The sequence below is a fragment of the Erpetoichthys calabaricus genome, chromosome 4, assembly GCF_900747795.2.
Source record: "Erpetoichthys calabaricus chromosome 4, fErpCal1.3, whole genome shotgun sequence".
Classification (NCBI taxonomy): domain Eukaryota; kingdom Metazoa; phylum Chordata; class Cladistia; order Polypteriformes; family Polypteridae; genus Erpetoichthys; species Erpetoichthys calabaricus.
This window is the reverse complement of record NC_041397.2, coordinates 114,534,687-114,548,204: the sequence shown is the minus strand read 5'-3', so window position 1 is coordinate 114,548,204 and position 13,518 is coordinate 114,534,687. Positions and strand designations below refer to the sequence as shown.

At 36.0% G+C, this 13,518-nt stretch overlaps 1 protein-coding gene across 3 annotated transcripts in view; it reads right to left on the bottom strand.

Annotated features, from left to right (window-relative positions):
* Nucleotides 1-13,518, bottom strand: part of atp7b (ATPase copper transporting beta) — a 158,618-nt gene that overhangs the window by 74,681 nt on the left and 70,419 nt on the right. For all 3 annotated transcript variants that reach the window (XM_051926253.1, XM_051926251.1, XM_028799700.2), the window contains 5 exons: nucleotides 9,172-9,333; nucleotides 7,325-7,401; nucleotides 6,827-7,001; nucleotides 6,256-6,489; nucleotides 46-137 (listed from right to left, as the gene is read on the bottom strand). In XM_051926253.1, the coding sequence (XP_051782213.1) occupies nucleotides 46-137; nucleotides 6,256-6,489; nucleotides 6,827-7,001; nucleotides 7,325-7,401; nucleotides 9,172-9,333 (740 nt within the window). The remainder of the gene's footprint in view (nucleotides 1-45; nucleotides 138-6,255; nucleotides 6,490-6,826; nucleotides 7,002-7,324; nucleotides 7,402-9,171; nucleotides 9,334-13,518) is intronic.

Sequence of the window (13,518 nt, the reverse complement as noted above, 5' to 3'; positions counted from 1 at the left end):
TTCATTGAGATGTACTTTGTGTTATAAAATATCAGAATGGCCTACCTTAGAATTGAATGATCTTGTCCCAAAATCACTATTGTTGCATCAGTTGCCTGCAGTGACATAAGCTTAGCTAAAGCTTCTGATGTTTTGCTCTGTCAGAATTTAGAAGTAAAAAAGACATTTTATTTAATCAAAAAAAAAAACAACAAAAACATGGAAAAAAAACAATGGCATACAATTAAAACATGAAAAGACACAAAAACCTCTTAAGATTACATAATAATTTATGTTAATACGAACATAAACATTCTGACAAAAAAAGAACAGACCATTCAATCCACAAGCTTTTTGGTTAGCTAGTTCTTTATAGCAAAAAGGCCGCCTAATGGTAATGTTGTGTTCATTACTTTCTTTTTATTTTTCAGCATGGAATTAACTTTCATTTATATTTTGCTACTGCAGAGGAATGCAGAAGCAGATATTTCTAAACACTGACATATAAATAGATTATTTTACAGCTCACCTTTTCAAGTACACAATTTGTTGGCCTCCATAATATTTGTTATAATTATTCATAACACCCAATAAAATTTACTGCATACTTGCAAACTAAAATTATACAGTATCTCTTCAGAATATTCATAAATCCTTCTTATGAATTTAATATATGTATAAATTTACATTTAATATATGTACTAAGAGTGGACACTCATCACAACTAATCATATCATAATGGCTATAAAGTTTTATTAGGTGTTCAATAATATTTTACAACATAACAGTGCTTTATGAAGACTGCTAAAAAGCTTTGATAAAGTAAGACATTGTGAGACAGAAAGGTGTTATAAAAAACATGGTCACTGTTTTTTTTTGTACAGCTGAACAACTGCAAGACTAACCCTTATAATATGTTTCTATCTCTTAATAAAAAATAAAAATACATAAATACAGTGGTCTTCATTTTTTTAATTTGTTGATGCTCTTTGTTTCTGCAATTAACAGTAAATAACCTTAATGGGTGGGAGCAGTGCTTTCCATTATCTCAGTTGTTGCTTATTTTTTGATGGGAAATTATATACTTTTGACCTAACATGCGCTGTCTGTAGAGATGCCTCTTTAAAGAGAAGTAGATTATTTCAAAGGCAAAAAGAAAGAGAGAAACAAACACACACATAAAACTTCATGTAAAATGTATGTTCAGGATGCATAATTGTGCATTGCTTCTTTATTTTTCACTGAATACAGTGGCATGACCACAGTTCGAACATTGAACACTGCTATACTCTCCACTGCTCAAATCTGATCCTCAAGGAACAAGGGTTTCCTGCTTCAGATAGCAATGTAAGTAAGATTGCCTTCTCTAATCATAGCTCACTCTCTGTGTTTTACTGTATGTTCACAGATGAATAATTAAAGAAGAAATCATGCAGTTAATATAATACTATTATTCTTCATACCACCATATCAGAATGTCTTACACTGTACAATTTACATGATTTCGTTACTGTTAGTATATATGCATCTCTCATGAATACACTGCAGACTGGAAAAAGAAAGAGAGTTTATAAAAACTACTATAAAGAGTTATTCTTCCGTCTGTTGTCTGAAACCATTTCATCCACTGCAGAGTCATGAGCAGCCAGAGGTGCATCTTGGAAGCAACAGAAACAGGCAAGAGCCGAATCTGTTGAGGATGCTACACTCACACTAAACAAAAAATAAGAATTCCAAAACAGTAGTTTATGTTAATTACAGAAAATACATTTATTTGCAATATTTAACAATTGTTCACTTATTACACATCTGGCATTTATTTAACGTTCCTCTGTCATTTTAGCAATAATCTTGATTTTAACAATATCTAAAGGCAGTGTAGCATTTAAGTTTATTTTTTATTTGGTTCTTAAAAAGATTATGCCCTGGAACTTCAAAGGTACTGTTTTACAGAATGATAGCAGCAACTTTAATGTTGTAAAAGGAGAGTGCACCCTCATAATGTTTCTCTACACCTGAAATAATGTCAAGTGAGCCACAGATACTAAAATGTTGTGTTTGTAAAGGATTAACACTCTAAGGAGAGAAAAATATATATTTGATACTTCTTCAAGCTTTGCTTCATGTGGTTCAACAATATGCAAGCATCTAACATATCTCACAAAAGTAATTTCTTCCTACTTCCTTTCTCTGTCACAAACAAGCCCTTACCCCTCCTTCCTGCCAGGAATTCTTTCCTCCAAACCTTCATTCTGACTTTAAACTTTCTCTGACATGAGTAGGCTCTAAATGACCCCTGCTAAGTTTATTTTAGTATAATTAACACAATTAGATAGATAGATAGATAGATAGATAGATAGATAGATAGATAGATAGATAGATAGATAGATAGATAGATAGATAGATAGATAGATAGATAGATAGATAGATAGATAGATAGAACTTCTGGAGTCAGGGGCGGTTCTTCTTTACCTGCAAGATAGAACTTCACATATTGGTCCCTATGTAGTCATTAAAGAAATAGTTTCTCAGGAGGTTTCTGTCCTAGTATTCAAAGTTGAGAACAATGTGTTATCCTGTATTGCAAAGAAGATACCAAAACCTCTTCCCAAGAATTAATTACTTAACAGTCTTTCAGACATCTATGAAATCATTTTCAACCCAGGACTTAACACTTCCGATAGCAGTCTCTCTCTTCTACTAATAGTGTTCGGTTTTCTCTGTCTTTCGGGGCCATGCTGGGCACAGCCCATGGCCAGTGCCATACTGGTGCAGCCTTGAATGTGGCCAACCTCTTGTCAGCTAGGGAATCCTTCACAACAATGCAAACATAGTATTCACAGCTCCACACCACATGCATCCCAGGTGACTAACCCTTCCACACCCACACACATCTTTGGAGGTGCAGAATACCCATGCTGGTTACATATTGCTTCTTTGTAGCAAAGACTCACTGGTCTCTGTGGACAACCAGGTATATACCAGAAACACCACTCACTCAAGCACAGCTCCAGATGTGGGTCTTGGCAGTAGTTCTGGGCAAGGTGTACTTTGATTCTTTGAGAAGCATTACTTTTTGTTGGACAGGTGAAACAAACACTGAATCATACTTTTTCTAACACAAAGTTTACCAACAGCATAGCTTTAAAGGTCACTGTATCATATATATTCCTCCACCATGCATACTCACAATAACTTTGCATATTGCCACTGGAGAGTCTTAGGCAGACAACTGGATACAGAGCAATGCAAGTTGAAGTAATTCTTTGATTAACTTCCAGACCCAGTCATGGTCTCTCAGTTCTCCAAGTTTCTGCATGAATTCTTCTCAAGGTAATGTTTTTTAATCTTTCAAAAATCAATACATTCATGCTCAATTATGTGACTGTGAACCACAATGGACTAATGTCCAGCCAAAGGTAAATTCTTGCTTTATCCCCAGTATTTCTAAAGCAAGACCCATTTCCCATCAACAATAAAACTGAATTAAGCAGCTTTATAAAAAATTAATGATGTAAAAATCATTGGGGCACACCAGCTTCCCAACCCCTGATACAGACAGACGTGGACACAAGTTCAGCAACAGTTTTTTTTATCTCATTGGGAAACTATTTTCCTTTTGTTTCCCACCTGCTCAGCACAGTTCCAAGCACAACACATGGCACACATCAATGTCTTTTCTTCTTCTCTTTTTCTTTCTCTCTCTCAGTTCACCTCCACTCTTCCTGGAAAGCTTCATCCTCCACCTCCTGACTCTGGTTCCCTGAGCAGTGACAGCTGGCTCCTTTTATGCTATACCTGGAAGCACTCCAGATGGCTCATTAGCAAGGTCCGGAAGTACTCCCAGGCGTGGCGGAAGCCCGACATAGTATGGATCTGCAGCTTCCCCTGACGGCATCCACAGAACCCAACAGGGCTGTCCTGAACTCCAAGTCCCATGCAGACCTGTGGGAATCAGAGGCACTGCTGCAAGACAGGGGAGCTGCTATCTTGCGGCCTGAGGGAGGTACTGTCCTATGTATATTCTCTATCCTGGTCCTTCCAGTTCACAGGTATCCCGGCCAGGTAAGGGCCCTAGCCATCCACCACAATGTATAAAAAATATTTTTTAGCAAACAATTAATAATTCTTATAATATAGTCTATTTCTACAATGACCACCATCACTAGACATTTTACAAAGCTATTAGATGATAAAAAGGTATTCGATGATACAGAAGATAAAACTTCAAAAATCAAATTATTTTCTTAATAATACTTTAATAACAATGTATTCATTAACTTTATGAGCCCAGTGAGAAAAATACAGTATCATTGCTTCACCTATCAATCCCTAGAACCACTTATTCCAACACCAGCTATCCTGGTAGCACAAAACATAAACAACAATATAGGGGAACCGGTTTAGTGCAGAGAATACTCATGAACAGATACATTCTCTTATCGATTTCTGGGTACCAGGAAGCCAGTTTCTATGCCTGCAGCACTGAGTGCAAGGGGAAAAGCAATCCTGAACACAATATCAGTAAATTACAGTGAAAATACAATGACATTCCCACACTGACTCACACCATGCCAGTTTATTTTTGAAATGTACAGTAATCCCTCCTCGATCGCGGGGGTTGCGTTCCAGAACCCCCCCGCGAAAGGTGAAAATCCGCGAAGTAGAAACCATATGTTTATATGGTTATTTTTATATTGTCATGCTTGGGTCACAGATTTGCACAGAAACACAGGAGGTTGTAGAGAGACAGGAACTTTATTCAAACACTGTAAACAAACATTTGTCTCTTTTTCAAAAGTTTAAACTGTGCTCCATGACAAGACAGAGATGACAGTTCCGTCTCACAATTAAAAGAATGCAAACATATCTTCCTCTTCAAAGGAGTGCGCATCAGAAGCAGAGAATGTCAGAGAGAGAGAGAAAAGCAAACAAATCAATAGGGCTGTTTGGCTTTTAAGCATGCGAAGCACCGCCGCACAAAGCAGTTGCAAGAAAGGCAGCAGCTCACACCCCCTCTGTCAGGAGCAGAGAATGTCAGAGAGAGAGAGAGAGAGAGAGAGACAAATAAAAACAAACAATCAAAAATCAATACGTGCCCTTCGAGCTTTTAAGTATGCGAAGCACCATGCAGCATGTCGCTTCACGAAGCAGCTGCACAGAAGGGAGCAACGTGAAGGTAATCTTTCAGCATTTTTAGACGGGCGTCCGCATCGTCTGGGTGTGCGAACAGCCCCCCTGCTCACACCCCCTCCGTCAGGAGCAGAGAATGTCAGAGCAAGAGAAAGAGAGAGGAAAAGTAAAAATCAAAAATCAATACGTGCGATTTGATCTTTTAAGTATGCGAAGCACCGTGCAGGAAGCATATCGCTTGATAAAGCAGCCATATGTAAGCCCAGCAAAGAAAGCAATGTGAAGGTAATCTTTCAGCGTTTTTTGAGGAGCGGCTGTATCCTCTAGGGCAGTGGTCCCCAACCTTTTTGACACTAAATTACATTGCTTTGTCTAAATTACAAATAAAGATATACAGTACAAAATATTCATCAAGTTATATGTAAAATCTCACATCACAACAGACTTAAAGTATCTGCTGCTAACGTCTTGGTGCCAGATACCAGTAGACACCTTCTCAGGTCTTGTGGATTCTATGTCTTGACTGTTCTGAGCTGTTTTGGTGGCACAAAAGGGACCTGCACAATATTAGGCAGGTGGTTTTAATGTTGATGCTGATCTATGAATGTATAAATGATAAAATATAATTTGACATGGGAGTTTCAAACTCAAGCTGTATCAGACTGGACACTTTAGTGTACATGTATTTTGTACTCTTTATTAATGACAAAATGATTTTACTGTAAACACCCACTTACAGGAAGCTCAAATTCAATGTTTCCTAGCCACTAACTACTAAAAATTAATACAAAACAAACAAACAAACAAATACATAAATAAATAAAACCAGAAAAATGTATATTTACTCTGTAAATTATAATATGTACAATAGGCCCTAACAATTTTAAAAATAAGAAATGAAAAAGATTATTTAGTCTAAAGTACAAACAAAATTCTCAGGGAATGTATATTTTGTTAGTTTTTTGTTTGGGCAGAGTTTATAAGATTAAATGTATATAAACTATCTGCAATATGTATGTATGTATGTATATGAAATATGTATTGGCACCCAATTTCTTTAAATAATTGCCTATCAATAAAACTGAAATTAAAATACATTCATTCAACTCCTAGAGCAGGGGATGGAAACTTATAACACATTACCTTTGCAATATGTTCCAGCCACCTTCCTAAAGCAATGAAAAGAAATAGCATTGGTGGGGTGTCGAAGAATGTGATTGGGCTATGTGCTGCTTTTTCCACCATGGCCACTATCAGAATCACAACAGAGTAAATATAAGAAATTGTTGTTGCCAGCACTATAAGCACATCCATGTTTGCAGTTTTGTGTTTCAGGGATTTGTAGGCCTGAATATAGAAGTACCATCCCCCTAAAAACTGAAAGCACAAGAAAATAAATGAATAAACAGAATTTTACAACAATTTTCAGATAACATACACAAGTGATAATTCAGGTTGCATTCTGTATGTAGTCTCATCTCACTTTGCATATAGTACATAACACATGGGATAAGATTTAGATTCTGGCTCATTTTGTTCTAAGTATCTGACAAGCGCACCTACAATCTTTCAATGTTCATAGTAACTCAGCAGAATTAATTAAACTAATCTGTATTCAATATAATGTCTTGAGAGATGGAAATAGAGTAGAATTACTATGCAACTTAGGTGACCTAAAAATATAATTTACGGAAGTAGATTCTAATTAACATACCTGTACAAAAGTACAGAGAATGAAAAACAGAAGATTGAACAAAGACAATCCTGGCAGAACTTGATGTTCCTGGTGCTCTGTTCCACTTTGTTTGTGGTCCATAACCATCATATATATCATCAAAACCATAACAGGGATTCCAAAAATTAGACTATACAAAAAAGACTTTCTCCACCTGAAACACACAAATAACAGATTTCCGAAGTATCAGCACACAATGTAACTGTTGTGATTCATTAACAGCCTCATCAGCAGTGTTACTTACCAACATTTTCTCAGAATTTGACTGTCACTTCTTCAGGAGATGTAAATCTATGCTCAAATTAAAAAAAGCTAAAGAATATATGCAAATATGAATATTCTGACAATCACAGTAATTCATCTCTGTAAAACTGGGCTCACTATCTCTTCTGGGAATGCCATTTACCATGATAAATGCACTTATGTTCAATTCTTTCAGTGAACTTATTCTTATATTGAAAAGGATATTTTACTTACTGTCTGATTTCTTCCTCATGATCCAGGTACTTGGCTCTGTCTTCACTTTTCATCAAGGAAGCATGAAATCCAAGATCCTTTATGTAAAGATAATATAAACTAGTTGACAGCACGAATCATGCAAGAACAGCAATCTTTTATAAAAGAATTAGTATATCCTATAAACAAAGGAGTTTATCTCACATGTAAAGCATACAGTATAGCCATATCAGCACATATATGGGAGGGTTGGGGGGGGTAAAAAATTCCCAGAATTAGTTAAACAGCACAGAACTAGGGTGTAGCTATAGACTAAGACACTAGGAATCATATGCCTATAGCCTGGTTAATCAGTTCACCGAGTGACACTGTGTGGAGTTCATCAAGTGGGCAGTTCCGGCATTTGTTCTACAATTGTGCATGACTGTGGCAATTCTTTTACCTCCTAGCCACCATGGCATATTTTTAAGAGACAATGGTGATCACGTTTTTTCGTCACTGACAGATCTGTTCATATGAAGTTCATATCCTGTGGACAGACTGTTAATCAGCAACATTACACTAAAATACTAAGGAGTCTATGGAAAAGCATCACGGAAAAATGTCTAGAGAAATGGCACCCCTAGAACTGCATTTTGCACCATAACAACACACCTGCACTAACTGTGTTGTCAGTCAAACAGTTTTTAACCAAAAACGATGTGGATTTTGCTACACACCCTATGTATTACAAATTAAATTTGTATTTTTAAATTAAAATTAAAATTGAGATTAGTGGGAAGAAGATTTGCTACTATGGAAAAAATCCACAAAAAAAACACAGGAGGCTCTGTATATGGTAACAAAAGAAGAATACAGGAAATGCATTCAGAAATATGAGAAGCACTGGGACAAGTGTATTGCATTTCAAGCAAAGTATTTTGAAGGTGAATAAAAGGGAATTGTTGAAATTGTGTGCACATGGGAGACAGCTTAAGGGTTCTAGTGTTAGCAATTACCAGCCAAACCTGTGTTTGGCACGGTGTTCTAATGCCTTCTCTCTTCTTCCTGTGGTTGGATATACTTTAAGTTTGTTGCATTTTTAAATTTAAATTTCTATAGTGCTCAATGTTCTCATTCATTTGTAAGAAAACAGTCCACTAAATTGAAAATTCTGATTATTACATTCTGGGTTTTCATAGTAAAAGTAATTCCAAAGGTGTAATTTTACAGTTCTTAGCTGCTATGAACTTTTCTTTAATAGAGAAAGCAAAATGTGGTATGTTTAAATGTATACTATCTAAGTGTATAGTTTGATAACTGAGCACCTAATGAAGTACTTTCCCAAACTGTAGCAAGCAGTAATCTATAATACAGTCATATGAGATTATGCATCGTCAAACAGATAATAGTGTTATTGGAAAGTTGAGAAGTATCATTAATTGTTAATTTTATATTGTAACCATGTGCTGTATTGATAATAATCAGGAGTTAATCATTTCTCAAGCTGCAAGGCCCTTATTGAAAGCAACAGCAACTCTCTACTTTGTTGTCGAGCTAATGTGTTTTAATCTAACACCAGTTAATTATAGCAAGCTGAGACCTAAGGCATGATCATTGATGTTCAAGACAGAATTCAAATGTTAGTGAAAGGACCCAAAAAATCAGGGCCATACAGAAAAAGGCAAGTGTTTTAAAGCGCTGCAAAAAGTTTAAAAGAAAAACATGCAAGAAAAAGGAACAAATGTCAAAAACACAAATTAATTAAATTCACCAGAGGAGGCTAAAACAAGCACGGAAACAAAAGTTAAAAAAATATATATATAATGCACTAAATATTTAAAATTATGTAAATTATTTTTAAAAACATAAAACATGTAGATTCATACCTCAATGATCCTGATAATATCTCGAGCACCAAGAATTTCTGAATCATATTTAACATGAGCAGTGTTGGTGGCAAGTGCTACAGAGGTATACAATATTCCAGATGTCCTCATTAGTCTTGATTCAATGTTATGGACACAAGAAGCACAGGTCATCCCTGTAATCTATGAAATTAAACACATAAAACTATAAGTTCCATGATTAAATAGTAAAGAAGATATACTGCAATACAGAATTATAATAACAGAATGTCATTCATGGACAAATGTGCACTAACATAATGTAGCCACATTTCTTTGATTGAAGGTTAAACTTTGCAGGTAGTTTGAAACCTAGCACAAATTATTTTGCAGTCAGTTTCAGGAAGCAGATATCAGGTGGTAGAATTACAGTGTGTATATACAGTTAGGACATGACTCAATTCTCATAATTTTGTCTCTGTACTCCGCCACAATGGATTTGAAATTAAGCAGTCATTATGTGATTGAAGTGTAGACATCAGCTTTAATTTAAGGGGTTTACTAAAAAATATTGTATAAGCCGTTTAGGAAGCCATTTTTCTGCATAGCCCCCCATTTCCAAGGGCTCAAAAGTATTTGGAAAACTAACAATCATAAATATAATGACAATTTTCAATTATCTGGTTGAAAATCCTTTACAGTCAATAACTGCCTGAAGTTTGGAACCCATGGCCATCCCCAAGTGTAGGGTGTCCACCCTAGTGATACTTTGTCAGACCTTTACTGCAGCTGCAGACTGTACTTGTTTGTTGCAATTTCTGCCATCAGTTTTGTCTTCAACAAGTGAAATGCATGTCCGGTTGGATTTAGGTCAGTTGACTGACTTGTCCATTGAAGAATATTCTACTACTTTGTGTTGAAAAGCACTTGGTTTGGTTTCGCAGTATGCTTTATCAAATGCCTTCATTGGCCTTTCCAATCATCAAATCTAAACAGCATTGAACCTTAATGCAGAAGTTCTGGAGTGCAGACTGTGAAGTAGGTTTCTGCTTCTTTACTTCTCAATAAACTCAAAGCTTTTCCTCAAAAATGGTGCAATATCCCATTATACATAGATTAGGACTTGCATAACACGATTCCAATATTGATATTAATACATTGATTTGTACAGTATTTCTTTTATTTTATCCATAGATTGTACTGTAAGTAAAGCATGAGTACTAAATATAATGCATAAAAGAGAGGGAAACTTGTCACACCAGTGGATCCTAATGGATAAGTTTGTGATTCTGTCCTATCTGCTAAAGTCAGAATTCAGTGGTACTAGTGAAACACAAGGACCCATGGACCTAAAATAAAATGCAAATAAAAAACAAGTTAAATGTTGTTTAATGATATTTGTTGATATTTCTTGTGTTATCTAAATAGTTACTTCTTCCAGTTCCTCTATAAGTGAAAATGTATTTTATTACTTCTGGTGTTTCAACTAAAGCAAACAGAACTATCTATTTTGGCAACACAATCTTTTGTTTTTAATAAGAAAGAAATACAGCATGACAATGACAAAATCATTGATATAACTTTTCTAAGTACTGTAATGGCTTTCAAAGAAGCATTGATGTGTGTAATGTAAAAGCTATGATTGGAAGTTCTGATTAATTGACAATTTTCTCCATTGTTGTCATGAATTTTTGTCTCTGGGACATTCTTGCATTCTGTACCCTGGAATTTGTCCTGCATGCCTTTGAGTCGTTATGTTTGCCTGGTGCTCAATTGTTCTATTTTCTTGCTTGTCAGTGTGGTTCAGCATCTCATTAGGATGTGGGGAAATACTTATTTTTGCGAAAATGTTTATCTAGGAATGTTCCAGCCATGTACTGTTCAGCTTCTAAATGCCTTCAAGGTAAACAGATAATTATTACTACAGCATTTATGGCACAGGCATATGTAGCAATAGCTTTTTAATAACAATCAGGCACACTTTAGATTCTCCAATATTCTCAAGTTATAAAAGAAATCACAGAGGACTTTGCTGACATGCAATCAATGAATATTTTAGGTTGTTCCTGTTATTTTACTTTTTAATGCAATAATAACTAACTCCAATGAACCAAGGACAAATTAAGAGAAAATACATTGTGGCAATGTCATCTTCTAGCAATTTAAATTTTAGTTTTCACCCTACTGCTAAAAAATAAAGTGATAAAGTGAAAATATTTTACTGATTAAGAATAAGTAGCATATGTGAAATGTAAGGAATAAATATATCAGGAAACGTAAGTTTATTATTTATTTCCAGCAATCAGTTTCTAACTTGAACATGTGTAAGAGCTGTTAAACGTCTCTTTATATGTATTTATTTTGCCCTCCCCAAGCAGTATAAGTCCAAGTCAGTTCACTAAGCAAACCAGGGAAATATGTTGCAAATCTTTACATTAGTATAGGTCTGGATAATAAGGACTTCATATTACAGTTATTTTGACCCAGAATGCGATATTCAATATTTCTCAAAATGTCCAGAGAACACCTTAAAGACTGAAGATCAGCACCAGGAGACATGTATATACCCGTTTTATATACAAAGTCCAAAACATGGTATATTCTCTCACAACAATATGAAATATTACCAAAGGAAACAGGATTTTTTCCTTTTGAAAATGATAACAATTTCATGAATACCTGTTCCTCAAAGAGACAGCTCAAATAACCTGTTTTTCCAAACCATATCTCCATTGTATGTATTGTATCACTGTCTGACAGGCAGTAAACATTACTCTCTCATGGACTGTTACAACATTTGCAGCAGTTTAGGGTGAAGCAAATAGGAAACACACATTTTAAACAGTACTGATCATTAAATTTATACACTTTATGGCCAGTGGTATAAGCTGTAGCATGTTGTACGCTTAATTATTCATAGCTGCTTTCCAAACTTGAACACCTTTATTTGATTTTTTTAAATCAAATAAAGAAAACGTACAGTTAGGTCCATAAATATTTGGACAGAGACAATTTTTTTCTAATTTTGGTTCGGTACATTACCACAATGAATTTTAAATGAAACAACTCAGATGCAGTTGAAGTGCAGACTTTCAGCTTTAATTCAGTGGGGTGAACAAATCAATTGCATAAAAATGTGAGGCAACTAAACCATTTTTTTAACACAATCCTTTCATTTCAGGGGCTCAAAATTAATTGGACAAATTAAATAACTGGAAATAAAATGATCATTTCTAATACTTGGTTGAAAACCCTTTGCTGGCAATGACAGCCTGAAGTCTTGAACTCACGGACATCACCAGATGCTGGGTGTCCTCCTTTTTATTGCTCTGCCAGGCCTTTACTGCATCGGCTTTCAGTTGCTGTTTGTTTGTGGGTCTTTCTGTCTGAAGTTTAGTCTTCAACAAGTGAAATGCATGCTCAATTGGCTCTTATCAGGTGACTGACTTGGCCATTCAAGAATTTTCCACTTCTTTGCTTTAATAAACTCCTGGGTTGCTTTGGCTGTATGTTTTGGGTCATTGTCATTCTGTATCATGAAACGCCGCCCAATCAATTTGACTGCATTTAGCTGGATTTGAGCACACAGTATGTCTCTGAACACCTCAGAGTTCATTCGGCTGCTTCTGTCCTGTGTCACATCATTAATAAACACTAGTGTCCCAGTGCCACTGGCAGCCATGCATGCCCAAGCCATCACACTGCCTCCACCGTGTTTTACAGATGATATGGTATGCTTTGGATAATGAGCTGCTCCACACCTTCTCCATACCTTTTTCTTGCCATCATTCTGGTAGAGGTTGATCTTGGTTTCATCTGTCCAAAGAATGTTTTTCCAGAACTGTGCTGGCTTTTTTAGATGTTCTTTAGCAAAGTCCAATCTAGCCTTTCTATTCTTGAGGCTTATGAGTGGCTTGCACCTTGCAGTGCACCCTCTGTATTTACTTTCATGCAGTCTTCTCTTTATGGTAGACTTGGATATCGATACGCCTACCCCCTGGAGAGTGTTGTTCACTTGGTTGGCTGTTGTGAAGGGGTTTCTCTTCACCATGGAAATGATTCTGCAATCATCCACCACTGTTGTCTCCCATGGACGTCCAGGTCTTTTTGCGTTGCTGAGTTCACCAGTGCTTGCTTGCTTTCTCAGGATGTACCAAACTGTAGATTTTGTCACTCGTAATATTGTAGCAATTTCTCGGATGGGTTTTTTCTGTTTTCACAGCTTAAGGATGGCTTCTTTCACCTGCATGGAGAGCTCCTTTGACCGCATGTTGTCTGTTCACAGCAAAATCTTCCACAGCAAGCACCAAACCTCAAATCAACTCCAGGCATTTTATCTGCTTAATTGATAATGACATAAAGACGGACTTGCCCACACCTGCCCATGAA